This window comes from Babylonia areolata, chromosome 22, assembly GCF_041734735.1.
Source record: "Babylonia areolata isolate BAREFJ2019XMU chromosome 22, ASM4173473v1, whole genome shotgun sequence".
Taxonomy (NCBI): domain Eukaryota; kingdom Metazoa; phylum Mollusca; class Gastropoda; order Neogastropoda; family Buccinidae; genus Babylonia; species Babylonia areolata.
The window spans coordinates 16,714,533-16,733,481 of NC_134897.1; the positions used below are offsets into that span (position 1 = coordinate 16,714,533).

The 18,949-nt window shown below is 41.7% G+C and overlaps 1 protein-coding gene across 2 annotated transcripts in view; it reads left to right on the forward strand.

The window, feature by feature from the left end:
- LOC143296936 (WD repeat-containing protein 93-like) overlaps nucleotides 1-18,598 on the forward strand; it is a 24,806-nt gene extending 6,208 nt beyond the window's left edge. Inside the window, exons 8-17 of one of the 2 annotated variants that reach the window (XM_076608969.1) lie at nucleotides 1,108-1,380; nucleotides 2,108-2,185; nucleotides 3,016-3,147; nucleotides 5,998-6,211; nucleotides 6,594-6,654; nucleotides 9,441-9,597; nucleotides 10,439-10,616; nucleotides 12,211-12,337; nucleotides 13,653-13,667; nucleotides 18,061-18,598. In XM_076608969.1, the coding sequence (XP_076465084.1) occupies nucleotides 1,108-1,380; nucleotides 2,108-2,185; nucleotides 3,016-3,147; nucleotides 5,998-6,211; nucleotides 6,594-6,654; nucleotides 9,441-9,597; nucleotides 10,439-10,616; nucleotides 12,211-12,337; nucleotides 13,653-13,658 (1,226 nt within the window). In that variant the 3' untranslated portion in view covers nucleotides 13,659-13,667; nucleotides 18,061-18,598. The remainder of the gene's footprint in view (nucleotides 1-1,107; nucleotides 1,381-2,107; nucleotides 2,186-3,015; nucleotides 3,148-5,997; nucleotides 6,212-6,593; nucleotides 6,655-9,440; nucleotides 9,598-10,438; nucleotides 10,617-12,210; nucleotides 12,338-13,652; nucleotides 13,668-18,060) is intronic. The other variant, XM_076608968.1, reaches the window with a different exon arrangement.
- The last annotated feature ends 351 nt before the right edge of the window (nucleotides 18,599-18,949 follow it).

Consider the following 18,949-nt stretch of genomic DNA (forward strand, 5'->3'; position numbering starts at 1 on the left):
CACACACACAAATGCACACACACACACACACACACACACACACACACACACACACACACACACACGCGCGCACATGCACATGCACACACACACACAAATGCACACATACACACACACACACACCACACACACACACACATGCACACACACACACACACACACACACACACACACACACACACAAACACACACTCACACACACACACACACACACACACACACACACACACACACGTTTACACAGACTGAACCCAATTATAAATTTCCATAAACATATTATTTTCTCTCTCTCTTTTTCACCTCCCAACTACCGCTGGTGGGTACCCCCTCCACCTCCCAACCCTCTCACCCCCCCACCCCCTTCACCCCAAAAGCCAACAGTTCCAGCAGCACCTTGCAGTGTTCAGGGGCTGTGGTGGGCACGGGAAAGACCCACATCATGAGCCCCTCCCACCTGGAGTCCAGGGATACCACAACCATACGCACACTCACGCGAGCGCGTGCACACATACACACACATGCACACACACACATGCATACACACACACACACACACACACACACACAAATGCCCCAGCCCCGCCCCAACCCCACCCACTCACACACATATGTTGTAGTTGTTGAGTGGATTCTATCTTTAAGACAATATACGAGTGGTCGTTTCAGAGAGGTTTGTGTTTATTTTTTAGTCAATGTGTTACAATATGCAACAGAGCGTGAACCTCTCATCAGTGTGAAGAAAAGGTAAACAGCTAAAATTGAAACGCCCGGACCCATCTGGTCCAACTGATTCTCACGCTCTGGCTTTGCAATTGCTGTGACGGGACCCCAGTTGAGCTATCCAGAACTCTACTCACTGACGTTGAGGAACAATGATTCCAGTAAAATTCTATTCACAAGAAACACGCAGTTGCTTCCCCTAGCATCACAAGCAATCTCAAACACACAACCATTCAAAGTACGACCAAAGAAACACATGCAGTTACACACATACACTCACAAATGTTAACACAGACTGAACCGAATTCCAAATTTCCATACAAAGAAATTATTTCTCTCTCTATTTCTCCCCCCCGCCCCCCCACACACACTCCCCTCCCAAAAAAGCCAACAGTTCCAGTAGCACCTTCTCAGCCTGCCAGAAGGTGGACGCCACAGGGGCCGTGCTGGGCACAGGGCAGACACACATCATGAGCCCCTCCCACCTGGAGTCGAGGGACACCACCTTCCAGCACACGCACGCCAGCCTCTTCAAGGACGCGACCAGAGAGGACGGGGAGGACAAGGACAAGGGCGACCAGGACATCATGATGGCCACCTTCCACTTCCTGAACCCTGGGCGCATCCTGCTGACGGGATGTGAACCCATTGGACAGACAGGTAGAGGGGGAGGTTTGAGGCGTGAGGGGTGGGGGTGGGGTCAGGCAGGGTGTGTGTGTGTGTGTGTGTGAGGGGTGGGTGGTGCTGGGGGGGGAGGTGAGGTGGGATTGTTGGAAGCATATTTTTGTTGTTAGTTTTATTCGTTTCTTTTTTTTTCTGTCAGCTTTAGTGTGATGGAAATAAGTAGAGTGTACAATTTCAAAATGTGATTGTTTCTGTATCAGATACAATATCTTTGACAGTTGGGTAGAAGCAGTATATTGGAAGCGCGCGCACACACACACACACACACACACACACACACACACACCCTCAGGCTATTTTTTAAAAGGATAAAGGTCCCAAAGCCTTTAGCCGCTGTAAGGGTGGTGAATTCATATTCACTGTGTCAAGGACTCAACACAGAAAGATCGAGTCCAATCAGCTCCTTCTACTGTTGTAACCTTCCCCAACCAAAGTCACACCAACTTGATAGAGTGGGGAAAATCGGAGTAAAGTGCCTTTCCAAAAGACGCAACTCCATGTCGAACCAGGGCCTTGATCATACTGATCACTGGTGAATACAAAGATAAGAAATTCAGCTCTTAACCGATTTTTGTTTTAGTGCCATGCCACCTATACACACTCAAGAGATTTACATCAGTTTTGCTCTCTGTGCCTCAAAGCAAACCTTGGCAGTCTATGTGCTAAGTACCGACACTGTGTCACAACATGCTCTGTTTCACAGATCGCCCCTCCTGTGTGGCTCTGTGGTGGAAGGGAAGCAACCACTTCCTGCAGTTCTCCCTCCTCAAAGTCGGCAAAGGTAAGTTAGAATTCTACAGAAAAAAATAAGTAGGATTACCTTTCCTGACTTTGCCCCAAACAAAACAAAACAAACAAAAAAAGAACAAATAATTTTTTTTTTAACCCAACAACCTCAGTCTCTCTGCATGTGTGTGTGTGTATGTGTGTGTGTATGTGTGTGTATGAGAGAGAGAGAGAGAGTGAGTGTAAGCATGGACATGTAGAAGCACCTATATATATATGTGTGTGTGTGTGTGTGTGCATATGTCTAGATTCCTAGTGTAGACCTGTTTGTATATGATTTCCTGTTCATGTTTGTACTTTTTATGTACTATTATTTTCCTCCCAATATTCTTTGTGACCCGAGTACAATTGGAAGTAAAGACATATAAAAAAAAAAATAATAATAATAATGGTATTTATACAGCGCTGAATCTTGTGCAGAGACAAATCAAAGCACTTTCGCACCAGTCATTCACATGCATGCATTACTCTAAAACTGGAGAAACTGAAGACAAGGAAGAGGCAGGAAAAATAGGCTATTTTGGGAAGAGGTGGGTTATAAGGTCAGACTTGAAAGAGCTGAGTGTGGAGACATATCCTATTCTATCCTGTCCAACCCTACCCTACCCTATTCTCTTCTGTTGTACACTGTTATCCTATCCCACCCCATTTTTTTTTTTTTTTTTTTTATCCTATCCTACCCTACCCTACCCTTTCCTGCCCTATCCCACCCTATTCTATTCTGTTCTACTCTATTCTATTCTGCTCTCCATCCAACATGTAACACAAACAGACTACCCTCTCTTTCCCCAATCTGATTCCTATGTGTGTGTCATGATGTCACAGAAATGGAGCACAAGCCAGACGTGGTGTGGCCCTTCTCCTCCCCGATCACATCCTCTGCCATCTCCACCTGCACATCCCACCTGGCCATCGGCTTGGACAATGGGAACGTCACCATCTGGGACAGATATATCGGTCAGTCAGGGATTGCCAAAGGGAAAAATGGAGCAAATGAAATAAAAATGAAAATAAAATAGTTTTTAAAATGTCAAACAAAGCAAAATAAAACAGTATGGGTGTATCTTTTTTTTTTTTTTTTTCTTTTTAAAGTTAACTCACTCCGGACGAATAGTTCTCTCCCTTGCTTTTCCCTACAGGCGACCCATTTGTTAGGGTTAGGAAAAAAAACACAAAAAATACAATACATAAAGTAACTGAATGAAACTCACTGTACTTGACCCACTGACCCCTCTCTTCATGTCATGTGAATGCCCACCCCCCTCCCTTTTCACTGCTCTCAGAAGCTGAATCACTGTCAGTACCTTCTTGCTGGTTGCTTTCTTCACTGCAGATACTTTATTCAACGTCTTCATCATCCTTGTCAATGGAGAAACCTTCAGTTTGAAGCATTTCAATCACTTCAGCAGTGGTAAAAGCTGCTGTCATGATCTAGTTTGCTCCAAAAATTTCCACTTGTATCACCTGTGATGCCATTTTCGATAGATATGCAGATTAGCTTGTCATATGGGGTCCTGAACTCGCTGGCTCACTGTGGAGTGTGTTGTTACAGAATTTCATGAAGAAACTTTCCATCGACCCTGGACACATTCGTAATGCCTGGTCTAGCTGCAATTGTAATGCTACCCCATGAGGAAAACGTGGAAAAAAATTTTAATTGTCGAAACCACTATAGCATTCCGTAGTCCAGAACACTACCTTACAGCAGGAACGCTATAGCGTTCCATCGTCCGGAGTGAGTTCAAGGTCCGATAGCCTTTTTACCACCATGGGAGCAGGGAACACAAACACACTGTATCTTGGACTCGGCACAGGAAGGATGGGCCCAGTCCTCTTCTTCAACTGTTTTAACTCTTTCCATACGAACGGCAAAAGAGACGACGTTAACAGCGTTTCATCCCAATTACCATCATCAAAATGTTGCAAGCGGAACACTCTTATACTGAAGACGTGAATATTGACAAAGAATACCACAATTCTGACGACGGAAGCTAAAGGTTGGGTCATTCAGACACCCACTGGACATCCGAGGGGTCTGTGTAGAGGAGAAGAGAGGACTGGCCGTACTGAGTGAGTTAACCTTCCCCAACCAAAGTCAGATATACCCCATTCACTCCTGGATGGAGTGATCGAGGAGCATCAGAGTAAAGTGTCTTTCCCAAGGACACAACACCATGCCGAAACAGAGCCTTGAACCCTGATCACTGGTGAACACTGAAACAGAAGTCTCAACACGTAACCAGTTCTGCCATGGCTCCTCCCATGTTCTTTTTAGGTAGTCATAAACATTAAATAATCGTCTGTCTTTTGGGTGTTTGAAAAATTCAGAAATCATATAGGCCTTGTCCCTGGCATACTGCCTGTGCCTCTTAATGTTAACCATGCATGGTTGTTCAAATGAGAATTTAAAAGACAGGGGCAGTTTGGATACACACACACACACACACACACACACACACACACACACACACACACATGCATGCAATTGCAAGCAAGCATGCAATCATGCATGCACACACACACACACACACACACACACACACACACACACACACACACACAGAGAGAGCTTCCAAACATAAATACCACAAAACATGAGGGGTGAAAAGAAATACACTCTGAAACGTGGCTACCAAATTAATATTCGTTAGTAAAGATTCTCTGCTTCTGCATTCACATAGAAGAAAGCTTTCCTTACTCAATATTGAAAGTTTTAACTATTTTGTGTTTGTCAATGGTTTCTCACCACCTTCCTCTGCAAAACTGATAGAGGAAAGTCTTAGGTTGGACAGGCTTTTAGTGAACTAAGTTCACAGTTGCGGACCAGCCGCTGTGGCGAAGTGATTAGCGTCACGGACTGACGGCTGGGAGGATGTGGGTTCGAATCCCAGCGGAGGTGGGTTTTTTGGCCCGTGGCTGGCTCCTACCCAGAGCTGAGTGTGCTGTGGGCTTAAATGGGGAGACTTGGACCACACAGTCGAGTGTCATCCACTTCAAGGATGCGTCTTTCGGTGTGTTGCTCTAATTACCTGACCAACACTGCAAGTGTCTGTATCTTTCGGGCCTGGTTAACGCTGGGATATCATTATGACAGGAAGCGTAGAGTACAGTCGTGTCACACAGTCCCAAACCAAAATGGACCTCCATAGCAGCGTTGTCATCCTCCTCCTCCTTCATCATCATGAAACAGTCTCAGAGTCTGTGGCCTTTCATGCCCTGCTCTCATGGTGACCTCAGTTTCGATGCCCCTCCACTTCCATGCTTGTGGTGAGTCCCATCAATGTCTTCAGTGTCAGCAGATTCATGGGGGGCTGTTGTTTGAGGGACGTGATGGTGGTCTCCACTCTGGGAGGGACACTCACTCAGTCTGGCTCCGCAACTAAGCCATTATTGTCGTTAGTAGGGCTTAGTAAGTGGTGTCCAAAGTACGTTAAATCAGAACAGGCACCACTGAACACCACTGAAGTGACTCAGCAGCAGTGCAGGGTCTCCTCTTGTGTGTGGCCTCCTGGCAGCCTGGAATCGATGGCTCCCTGCGGACTGCTGATGTTGGAACTGTGATGGATGAACCCGGGTATGGGGGAATCTAAATGAGTGGCTTGGGAGTAATGCCACAAACGATGCAGATGATGGGGCAGCAAAAAAAAGAAAAAAAGAAAACTGCCAGTTTCACTCCTTAGTTCACAGTTGCATTAAAGTTACCAGGCCACAGGCGCCTGACCGTGGTGTTACAAAAGACCGTCCTAAGCTGGAGAGAGCTCCAGATCAGTTTGCTGACTTCAAAATGTTTTTGATACCAACCAACAGGTCTTCAGAGAGGGGTTGTCAACATGAACCCCAAGAGCGGGGTTCAGATGCTTCGATTCTTGGACCCCTCGCTCTACCCCTCAGCATCCATGGAGTATCCTCCCTACCCTCAGCGTACGGCCACCTTCCTGCTTGCACAGTACAAAGATTCCTCGCAGTTTATCTATGACGTGGGCAAAGTGACTCAGGACCAGCCTATGTGTATTGGTGAAAAGTGAGTGTGTGTGTGTGGGGTGGGGTGGGGGGTGTGTTTTTGGGGGGGGGCTATGGGGGGATGGTGGGGGGTGTATGGGGGATGGGTGGGCAGGTGTTGGAGAAGGGTGAGGGGTGGGAGAAGTGGGATGTGTGTGTGTGTGTGTGTGTGTGTGTGTGTGTGTGTGTGTGTGTGTGTGTGTGTATGAGGTTGTGTGTGTATATCATTGTATCTATGTGTATATGTTTGTGTCTCATTATTTTATATTCTTTTTTTTATCTCATTGTGCTTTACATGTGTGTGTGTGTGTGTGTGTGTGTGTGTGTGTTTATATGTCTGCATGTGTCGTCTTTATTTATTTATTTATTTATTTTACGTTAAAATATTGCCCATTTTGTCACAGACCTGATTTTGATGATGAAGTGCAGACTCTGCTGGAGTCAGTACCAGATCTGCCAGAACTGGTGAGTGTTTTGGGCAGAAGAAACATCTTCTTTTCTCTTATCATTAGAGTTCATTCTGTCATTGTTGATGATATATGTTATGTTGTTTTTCACGTGTTTTTTTTACAAGGCAAACTCTTGTATCCAGATTATGTTTAAGTAATAATATAATTATGTCAAGTTAGGTTGCTTTGGAAAATAGTGATATTATTTTGTGTTTGGTACAGATAAACTGAAATGTAATTTGTGTTTGAATGTGGAGGGGGGTTGGAAAGTTGGGTGATTGAAATGAACTAGAAAATTTGTGTGTACATGTGTGTGTGTTTGTGTGTGTGTGTCTGTGTCTCTGTGTCTGTGTCTGTGTCTGTGTGTGTGTGTTTCTGTTTTCTGTGCTAGTTACAGTATAGATTCACACCTTCTTATATATTGACGGAAAGTATAAGGGTTGCTATTATACTTATCGCTCATTGGAATGACTGTCATGTAATCATGCTCATATCAATCACTATTGGTCCCTTAGAATCAGAACATGCATGGGTGCACTAATTTGTAGGCATGAATCAGTACAGTTGGAAGCAGCAGGACATGAACATGGAAGAAAACAAACGTTGTCCTATATGTTTTGTACATTATAGTAGGAGACGGCATTCCAGAGTGACATAGGAACTGGAGTCCTGATCCAGTGTTGACCAGTGATCAGGGTATGAGTCCCTGTTTCATCGCAGTGTTGCATCCTTGGGAAAGGCACTTTACTCCATTTTTAATTACACATACTTAACCGTGACCCTACTAGTGCAGACTCCGGCAGGGGTCTGACATTCCTGTCCTGTGCAAACTACTATCCGCCTATGCGGAGAAAATGAGAGAACTACGGCCGATAACCTCCCGGAAGTAGGTAACGTCCCCTTTGCCCCCCTGGCTAGCGCCCTCTTTTTCCGGCAGCCATCTCAACACCTGTTCCTGTGCACTTCATACGGCTAAGTTTTTCGCATTTTCTATCTGTCTATCGATTCTTGTTTTGTACATTATAGTAGGAAACGGCATTCCAGAGTCACATAGGAATTGGAGTCCTGATCCAGTGTTGACCAGTGATCAGGGTACGAGTCCCTGTTTCATCGCAGTGTTGCATCCTTGGGAAAGGCACTTTACTCCGTTTTTCCTCTCATCCACCCTGGTGTGAATGGGGTATCTGGATTTGGTTGGAAAATATGAAAGCAGCAGAAGGAGAGGACTGGGCCCCACCTTCCTATTCCAAGCTCTTGACACAGTGGGCTTGAATTCACATTCACTTCCCCGCCGATGGCCGTAAAAGGCGATGGGACTTTAAACCCTTTAGCCTTCAGCCTATTCAACCCTAGAGAGTTCACACCCTTGGCAGGCTTCTCTGTCACACTGATGCCAAAAAATGGAGAAAATGCACAGAAATCCATCTGTTTTCCCTCCAAACTGACACGTGTGGATACTTGCAGAAGTTACTTCCCTTTGCTTGTTGTTTTTGCATAATTGTAGAAATGTAGGAGCCGTTTCCATGAAACGAATTTTGATTCCCGAGCATTGCTCAGTCAGAAGTGTTCAATGATTTACTTAACATTAACTCATTCTACCCCACAGCTACATGCCTGCTACAGCTCTCCTGGACCAGCACTACATGAGACCACTGCAGAAAAAACAGGGTGGTTCACTAAAACAGCCCAAATCGATGGAGAATTGTTGATTCATCAGTCAGACAAAGCTTCATTTTCATGCTTCTGGAATCTGTAAACAGTTCAGTTTAGAATTCCAACCGTACCAACCAAGAATGAACAACATTCAAAGAGTGTGTTGGTACATGGTCCACAGGGGAAGCACCGTAAAGTTCGGCCTATTGAGCGCACTGGTATATAAGCTGCACCCACTAAATTTTAAAAAAAATTTAACTTCATACACATAAACCGCACTGGCTTATAAGCTGCACTTATTACCGGTACCGGAACATATACCGGTACTACAGAAAAGCTGTCAATACTGTAGGTTATGAAATAAACACAAGCGGAAACAACACAAAGAAAAGCAAGCAAAAATACTGCTAGTGCCACACACACACCAAAAAAAATAAACACAACGAAAATAAGATCCATGATTTAGGGATAGTCAAATTTATTCAACGTCATCCTGCTCACTGAATCCACTGAAATCTTTGTCTTCTGTGTCTGAGTTGAAGAGAACCAACGCAGCTTTCTCCACCATTTTGTCACTGACTTCAGCCTCACATTCACTTGATGAACATGAACGCAAGGTGGAGGTTGCTGCTGGTTCGTGGCTTGCACTGTCGTCTGCTAGGTCAATCACCTTCAATTTGAAGGCTGCATCATAGGCATTTCGTCGCGTTTTTGGCATGATAGGGTGTTCACTTGAGCAGAGTAGACCAGAATGCTGATCTGAAGGCTTTAATGTGTGCGGATTTGATTTTTAAATTGTGAACAATTAGCACACTAACCGGAAGCTCATCCAAAAATTCATGGACAGAAATCATGATTTTGGTGAGTTGAACTTGAAGGGAAGCTTAGACAAGAATGTGACACTCCCGGGATCGTTAAAATCCTCAAATAAGCCGCATCATTGTATTAGCCGCAGAGGTTGAAGCTGGGAGAAAAAGTTGCGGCTTATAGACCGAACTGTACGGTAATCACGGTATGAGTTAACTCGTACCCTGGAGTAGAATGAGTTAAGTGAAGTCAGAGCTGCGTGGTTTAAAGTTCAGTCAGATGCTCAGTGTGTGGAGTGCTGTGTGTGTGTGTGTGTGTGTGTGTGTGTGTCGGGTCCTGCAGTGCCTGATGGTGCAGAAGGATGGAACGCTGTACCTCAAGGACATCCAGACAGGCGTCAGGGTCTGTCAGCTGGCCTTCCAGAAGCCGTTCCAGCTGGTGTCGCCATGGGAACCCATCGTCTCCTTTGGTGGCCGTGGCCAGCTTCTGTTTGTGAAAGGTGATGGTGATTGTTATTGTTATGAAATTTAGCATATAATTTCACGAGTGTGTTTTGTCAGTAAATCTAAATGAGGTGAGAAACTCACAAGCACACACATACACACACACGCACGCATGCACGCACGCATGCACGCACACATGTGCACGCACACACACACATGCAGATACGCACGCATGCACATGCACACACACACAAACACGCATGCACATGCACATGCATATGCACATGCACACACACACACACACACACACAAACACACACAAACATACACACAAGCACACACTCATGCACACACACACACACACACACACACACACACACACACACACTCTCTCTCTCTGAGAGCCAGAAGAAAAAATGTGTGTCTTTCCTTATTCCACTGCCCTGATAAAAGAACATTCATTCATTCATTCTTTTTTTCTCTCTCTTTCTCTCTCTCTCTCTCTCCCTTCACAAAGACACTCTCCCACAAACACACACACACACACACACACACACACACACACACACACACACACACACACACACACACACACACACACACACACACACACACACACACACAGCTTGCATCATTGTTTGTTTCACTGTCAGCAGTTACGTACCTTCTTGCCCAAGTATTTCAAAGAGAATAACTATTCTGCAGATGATTTTTGGAAAGTTATTTTCTGACGAGGCTCTTATGGTCTTATTAGTTTATAGCCCTATTTCTACATTCCTTGAATGTACCTCAGAATTGTGTTAGTGGTTTCTAATTATTATTATTATCATTCCCCCATTCCCCCACCCTTCCCCTACACCTCCGTTCCAACAAACCACGGCTGTGCACACGTTTCAGGAAGTGGTACAGTCAGTGAAGAGGAGTCTGAGGAAACGACAGAGACGTCCGAGGTGTTTATTCATACCCTGCGGTCCTACCCCACCCTGGATCCCTACTGGAACAAGACACGTACCCCTGCTCAACTGCAGGTCCACCCCACCATTGAGACTCGACTGGACGCACTGATGAAAGAAAGGTTAGAGAGTGTCATGGCGTATTTAGTTGGTTTAGTTGGGGTTTTTTTTTGGTGCCCCACAGTAGTGGACATTTTGTTTTCTAGAGAGTGTGATGGTGTATTTAGTTGGTTTAGTTGGGGTGGGTTTTTTTGGTACCCCAAAGTATTGGACATTTTGTTTTCTAGAGAGTGTGATGGTGTGTTTAGTTGGTTTAGTTGTTTTTTTGGTGCCCCAATATATTGGACATTAATAATATTTTTGTTTTCTAGAGAGTGTCATGGTGTATTTAGTTGGTTGAGTTGTTTTTGGTGTGTTTTTTTGGGTGCCCCAAAGTACTGGACATTCTGTTGTTTTTTTCTATATTTTGATGAATGAATGAATGATGATGGGGATGCTGCTGTGTGGGGGTCCGTTTAGGTTTGGGGACTTCTCTTGACAAGGCTATTTTCTCACAGTATATCCCAGCGTATCTGCTGTGTTGGTGTTGGAAATTTGAGCTTCTCTCCCAAAGATGCATCCGTGAAGTTGGATGACCCTTGTCTGTGTAGTCCTAGTCTTTCTGTTTGAGCCCATAGGACACCCAACTGTGGGTATCAGCAGACAAGCCACAGGCTGAAACTAAAACAAACAAACAAACAAACAAAAAACCCATCCCTGATGGGACTCCCACATCCTCCCAATCTTCAGTCTGTGACAATACCCACTTTGCCATGGAGGCTGGTTTAGTTAACTCACTCAGTACGGCCAGTCCTCTCTTCTCCTCTACACAGACCCCTCGGATGTCCAGTGGGTGTCTCAATGACCCAACCTTTAGCTTCCGTCATCAGAATTGTGGTATTCTTTGACAACATTCACCTCTTCAGTGTAAGAGCCTTCCGCTTGTAATATTTTGATGGTGGTAGTTGGGGTGAAACGCTGTTAACGTCGTCTCTTTCACCATTTGTATGGAGAGAGTTAATTGTTGATCTATAAGGTGTTTAGCATCCAAGAGTGTGCAGATGGATATGGGGACTTTGTGCAGAAAACATGGGTCCCAAGCTGAAGATGTTCTGAAAGATTCAAAGACAAACTCTCAGTTCATTCTTAGATCGCTGTTCTTGAATTGTTGGCTTGTTTTATCACGAGTTGATATGTATGTTTATTTATCAAACTTGATTGTGTCTTTGCCATCCTGATTGATTAATTTATTCACTATCTTCCATTGCAGTAAAACAAAAGGTGTGAGAATCGAATTTAAGTGCTGATTTACTTTATGTTTTTGTGTTTTGAGTGTTGTGTGTGTGTGTCCAACAAAAGTAGGAACGAAGACTACTGAAACAGATATTGACATTAACACAAAGAGAGAAAGAGAGGGAGAGAGAGAGAGAGAGAGAGAGAGACGAGACAAGACAAGACAAAATTCTTTATTTTCGAGGATAGTAGATAAGCACTGGCATGCTTTTTTTTTTTTTTTTTTTTTTTTTTTTTTTTTTTTTTTTTACAACCAGTCCCCACCCTGAACCAGAGAAAGAGAGAGACAATTACATATGAATAAAAAAAATCCTCCAGGCATAAAGACTTGAAAAAAAAACTAGTCACTGAAGACCATGTGTGTGTACACGTGGCACTGTGCAGAGTGGCACAGCAAGCACTGAGAAAGCAGCGGCTACAGATGCGTTGGGGAATGCTGCGCTCAGACCTGGCCGTCATCCAGAACGCCAAAGAGGTCAACGTCACCACCACCGACAGCCGACCCTTCCAGGTAAGAGCTGGGTGTTGGGGGGGCAGAGGGGGCAGGGGGGAGGGTGGGGGGTTGGGGGGGGGGGGAGATGGACAGTGTACCTGTTTGTGTGTGCACATGTATGTCCATTTATGTATATGGTGTGTTTTTATGTATGCACAAGTGTGTGCATGACTCTAGAGTGCATGAGTGTGGGTCTGTGCGTATATGAGTGAGTGTGCATGCATGTAAGTGTGTGTGTGTGTGTGCGTGTGTGTGTGTGTGTAAACCCACCTTCATGTGTACATGTATGCAGAAGGTCAAAATACAAAGGTTAAAGATCTTTCCATTGATAGGTCAGAGTTTGGTCAGTTTTGGAATTACAGAAATACCCAGCATGCACCAATTATGACAGGAATCATCCAAATCTGAGGTCGGTCATGAAGTTGAAAGCCATAAAAGGCAAGCACGCTGTGTGGAAACTGATAAAAGAATGTTTGAAAGGATTCAGTTGTCTGAAAAATTCAGTATCACTTAAAGTATTCCAATATTCAGCAACTATCCAGCATAGTTTACACCATCGATAATATTCAGTTGTCTAAAAAAAAAAAAAAAAAAAATCAGCATCACTTAAAGTATACCAGTATTTAGCAAATATCCAGCAGAATTTACATGAACGATTTTATTCAATTGTCTGGAAAAAAAAAATCAGTATCACCTTAAGTATTCCCGTCACTTAAAGTATTCCAGTATTTAGCAAATATCACCCATAATTTACACCAATGATATCATTTTCTGGGTAAGAGTTCCATTACCCACCCAGACTGGCAAGATGTGTTGTTTCCATTTATTTGCACGTGTTCACATACCATTCAGGGCACATGTGAAAAGTGGTAAAAGCTGTTAGGATCCATTGTCAGTTTATTTGTCAAGGATGCTTTGGGGTTCTTTGGGATGTGCAAAAGATATTCTCCCATTTGGAAGGATAACACTTCTGAAAACAGATTATGGCTGCCTGTACGGTGGGGTTGACATGGTCATACATGTAAAAACACACTTGTAGATAAACGAGTGGGAGCTTCAGCCCACAAATGCAGAAACAAAAGGATAATATCAATGTCGTTCCAGATAGGTTTTTCAATGAATCGGTTCCTGTGATGTTTGCGGGTATGGGTCTTTGCATATCATGCTCTTTGCATCTCTGTATGTGTTTATGTGTTTGTGCTGTGTGTTGGGGGAGAGTATGTGCTAGTGTGTGCGCTGGAAATGATAAGGATGTATATGTGTGTGTGTTCACATGTGTTAGTGACAGACAGAGACAGACTTGTGACCTTAGTGCATGTTGTTTTGTTTTCAGATTTAAAAATTGGGGGTAATTATTTTGAACTTGTTATTTTCATGTGGTATATGTATGCGTGTAGCTTGGTGTCTTTGCTTCTGCAGTATCCCCCGACCCTCCTCACTGCTGTTCCTGTGTTGGTGTCTGATCTTTTCTATAACCTCTATGGCAGAAATAATCCTTCATTGTCAGTCCTTGCTTTGGGTTACATGTTTGTTTGGGGGTTGAAAAAAACAACAAATCTATGAATGATATTTTTGTTTTGTTTAGTTTTTGATACATTGTGCAATTCTTATCCCTTGTTCCGTAACTGTATTCAAAATAAAGAAAGTCTTGGCTTCGGTTTGCAGGGGTTTTTGTTTCTTTATACAAATATATATATATATATATTGAAATGCCCCTTCTTCCTACCATACCTATAATCAATGGTGAATTGGCGATTTTTTTTCCTGCAAAATTTAATCCAAATATCCATAACTTCATTCAAACAATACATATGGGACACATGCTAAAAATATGACAGACATTTTTTTTTCTTCCTTGCATTAGTTTTTCAGGTTTGGGGTTCTTGTGTACTGTTGATTGTGGTTTGTGTGGTGTGCATAATGTTACGCATAAGAGAGAGAGAGAGAGAGAGAGAGAGATTCCAGATTCCAGATGTTCATAAGTCATCAGATTCCAAAAATTATCAACACTAACAGACAGTAATCAAGTACATTACCATTTTGCTTGGACTCTGAATTATACAACCCTATATTTTACTTAGCTGACATGTGGATAAGTGACACACACCCACACATACACCCTCCCACCCACAAACACATGCGCACGCAATGCATCCTTCAAATATTTGAATTGACTTGTGGCCTGTGGCTCACGCCTGCACTGCATGTGTATAGCTGTTTTAGGACAGGAACAGCAAACAATCATTTGATTAGCTCAATCAGTATGTCATGCTTTTTCTCAGCATAAAATACAAACCCGGGCAAGATTATGCATTGACATTACATCAGAGCATTGCGTTAAATCACTGAATAGTTCTTCATTAATTGTGTTTGATCCTAGATAATGATACTGTAATTCTTTGTAGCCGGGACATATACAAACAAGAGAGGCAAGGCCTTCAAGACTCACTTGTGATACACTTTAAAAAAAACAAAAACTAATCGTTAAAATGTGTTCTGTATTTGTTATTATAAAGCTTCGCATTTAAAAAAAAAAAAGAAAAAAAAAGTCCTAACCAGATTCGAATTAAGTCCTCTAGCATTAATTACAGAGTAACTTCCCTTTTTTACTATCTGCACCAAAACGTTTGCAAATAAATAAAACTTCCATGCTTAGCAAAAAAAAGTTCCTGTTTGAACAAAAAATGATAATATTGACTGCTCTTGTTGGGTCAGAATATCAGATCAAAGTGCCAAGTTTAGATAATACAAAAAAAATAAATATAACAGTAAATGCAGTTTGCATATAATTAGGCTTTTTTTTTTTTTTTTTTGTGCCCATCCCAGAGGTGCAATATTGTTTTAAACAAAATGACTGAAAAGAACTGAATTTTTCCTATTTTTATGCCTAATGTGGTGTCAACTGACAAAGTATTTGCAGAGAAAATGTCAATGTTAAAGTTTACCACGGACACACACACACACACACACACACACAGACAACTGAACACTGGGTTAAAACATAGACTCACTTTGTTTACACAAGTGAGTCAATAAAATGAATGAGAGAGAGAGAGAGAGAGAGAGAGAGAGCATGTGACTGTTAACAGGATGATCAAGCCTAATCATTTGCTTTTGAATGTAAATTAAGTGTCAACATGCATAAAATAGGAAACGGCTGAGAAATTTCACAAGCTTTGGTGAAAATGCAATGTTTGTCTGAGCTGTCTGCAATGGCAGAAAGATTCACTCATATTGTGGCTTTGACCTTTCACTCAAGGTCGTTTGAAAATTGTTTTGAGTTTCGAGAGGTAGGCTCTGATTTAAAAAAAAAAATTTTGATATAATAGTCCATCAGAGTTGTTGGGAAGTGAACTTGGAAACCATATCTGTTTCATTGACATTTGTATTAACCAAGGATAAGGTAAAAATATGTAATTATTTATAGTATATATCTTTTCTTAGTTAAAAATCAAAATCAGTTTTCATCTGAAAAATATTTGGTACAGCAAAGAACCATTTGGAAAGAAATTTTATGGAATAAATTGAGACATGTGCATTTTCTGGCAAAAAAACCCACAAAAAACCCCCACCAAAACACACACACACAAAAAACACAATCAAATAACAAACAACTTTTTCAGACTCACCGCATGGAAAGAAATTCCAAATTTAATCTATGTGATCTTGATAGTTTTATAATATGAATATTTTTCTCACATATTATATGTCAAACATCAAGAATAGAACCACCCCAAAAGCAAATTTGAACATGTTTACTTTTAATTAAAGATCAGCATAATTATTTTTCTATGCCTATCTAAAACTATTGATCAGTCAAGCTTTATCATTGCTTTCCCTTATTCTTTTGGCTTTTTCACTTTCTTGTGATGATCAGTTTTATAAATCCCAGCATTCCCAAGTTTTGCAATGCATGCATACTTTACACTGTGTCCTTTTCTTTTTCTAACACAAAAATTGTAAATGCATGAACTGAGTTATCTTAATATTGTTCTCTATGTCGTGTATTTATTTCTTATGCCAGAAATGTATATGAGTGAACTGTGAGTTTTCAAATGTACTGCACCCATTTTCCCTTGAACTTAATCTATTGTACCCTGTTCCCCTTGATATATTAGGGGAAAAAAAATCTTGTGACTGCACTTTATGTCATGTTTTCCTTGCATGTACCTTTTCCATTTTCTTTCCATTGATAATAGTTGCGTTTTGCACATTTAACCCCCTTGACTTCAGCTGAATGTGTTTGTCAGTGAAGGGCTGTTGCCTAAAATGAGAATCAGGTTACAAGTCAGGATGTCAGTCATCATATCATTCTTTACTTTGGCTCCTTTTTCATGGGATCCCATTACTTTGTATTGCATTTTGTATTTCTCTTTTTTTTGTCACAACAGATTTCTGTGTGTGAAATTTGGGCTGCTCTCCCCAGGGAGAGCGCATCGCTACACTGAGAATGCCACCCATTTTTTTTGGTATTTTTTCATGCATGCAATTTTATTTGTTTTTCCTATTGGATTTTTCTACTGAATTTTGTCAGGGACAACCCTTTTGTTGCTGTGGGTTCTTTTACCTGCGCTAACTGCATGCTGCACACGGGACCTCGGTTTATTGTCTCATCCCAATGACTAGCGTCCAGACCACCACTCAAGGTCTAGTGGAGGGGGAGAAAATATTGGTGACTGAGCCATGATTCGAACCAGCTTGCTCAGGTTCTTTCATTTCCTAGGCGGACGTGTTACCTCTAAGCCATCACTCCACTTTGTACTGCGAAGTCAGTTCCACAGTTTAGAAGAACACAAGTAGTTCTTCTTTCATTTGGATTCATGCCACACTGATTTCAAGATATCTTGGATCAGTAATCAAGGGGTTAATGCACACAAAAATATGTATGTATACATGTATTGTACATATATATGTGTGCATGTACGTATATATATGTACGCATATGTACATATATGTACGTATGTGTGTAGTGTATGTGTTGTGTGCAAGCGTTTGAGTGTGCGTGCATGCTTGTTTGTGTAAATGTTTACATGAAATTGTTGTACTGATTTTGACTCAGCTGTTGGTCATTCTCCAGACAGGAATTGAAAAATTTGACTATTTGATCCAAGTTTTTTTGTTTCTTTTTTTTTAATTGTCACTACTTGACCATGTATTATTGACAGCAATGCCTATCAGTGGTATTACCTGTATGTTCCTGAACTCATCAAATCAAAATCAGATAATCTACATATGATATTTCACCAGTTATAATATATTAAAAATAAAAAGTCAGTGCTCTTTGTTTCTGCTTAGCCTTAAGTAGTTGAAAATGTGATGTGGAAGACCAGCAGTTCAAGTAAGAAGACACAGTAAAACACTGCATAATGCTTATCAGAAATTAAGCGAAATAAGATTTAAATTGTAGATCCGTTATCAGAATGAAAATGAACATTATGTTTGCTAAATATATAAAATACATGTAATTTAAAAAAAAAAATTTTTTATGCTTGTTATGTCCTTGAGGTGGTTGGTAAGAATTGGAAGGGGTGAAGGTTGAAATAATGGGTTTTGTCCTGTAAAAAAAAAAAAATGTCCTTTCTTTCCTTAAAACCTTTTGTTTGAATGTTGTTGTTTTTTTGTGCTACACTATCACATTTAAACTGTGTGTGAGGTGATGTGCTGTATAAATCCCCTGTATCGATATTCTTTTTTTTTTTTTAGTTGACATATTTTTCACAATGCTTTCTTTTCTTTTCCAGACTCCATCATCAATGCGTTCTTTGCCAGAGAACATACTGAAGAATCTTAAGGCACGGGGATCCTAAACGTGCAAATACAGCTCTCACAACTGAAGGGAATCCAGTGACAATGTGTATCATCTTCCCATGAACAGATAGGGAAGTCGAACACATTCAAAACTGAACCAGCCACTGAAGCGTCAGTTGTGAACTTGTGAACTGTACATCTCCAATCATTGTGGTATGCATGGTACAAGCTCTTTCCTTGCTTAGCATAGCATAATAGAACCCAAACCTAAAATAACAAAACAAAGAAAAAAAACACACAAAGGTCTGAAGTTATCCCATGTATATTTTCTTTGAATGCTATTTGATTTTCTTTCTTTATTGATCAGGTTAGATAAACTATTTTGTTTAAAAATAAAACATTTTTTGTATGTAAGTGCATACAACTGTGATGTGTATGAAAACTGTGCATTAATATGGCAAAAAGCGTTTGTGATAGATTTCATGAGCAGTGTGTCTTTTTACAGAATAAAACTGTACATACATACCTTGACTCTCTTCTCAAAATGATGGGTTTTTTTGTTATTAACTGTACAGGTGTAAAGATTGGCAGGTGTTGTTTTCTCCAAATCCGCAACCAAGGTTTTTGACAATCATCACTAACTGATCAGATTTTTGCAAATTTAATTTTAAAATATTCATGCCAGACAGCATGTTACATAGCAGCACTTTTCACACAGGCACTCACCGCCAACACAACAAAGGCATGAGTTTGCAGAACAGGCACCACTGAACACCACCGAAGTGACTCAGCAGCAGTGCAGGGTCTCCACTGGTGTGTGGCCTCCTGGCGACCTTACATCGATGGTTCCCTGTGGACTGCCGACGCTGGAACTGCGACGGA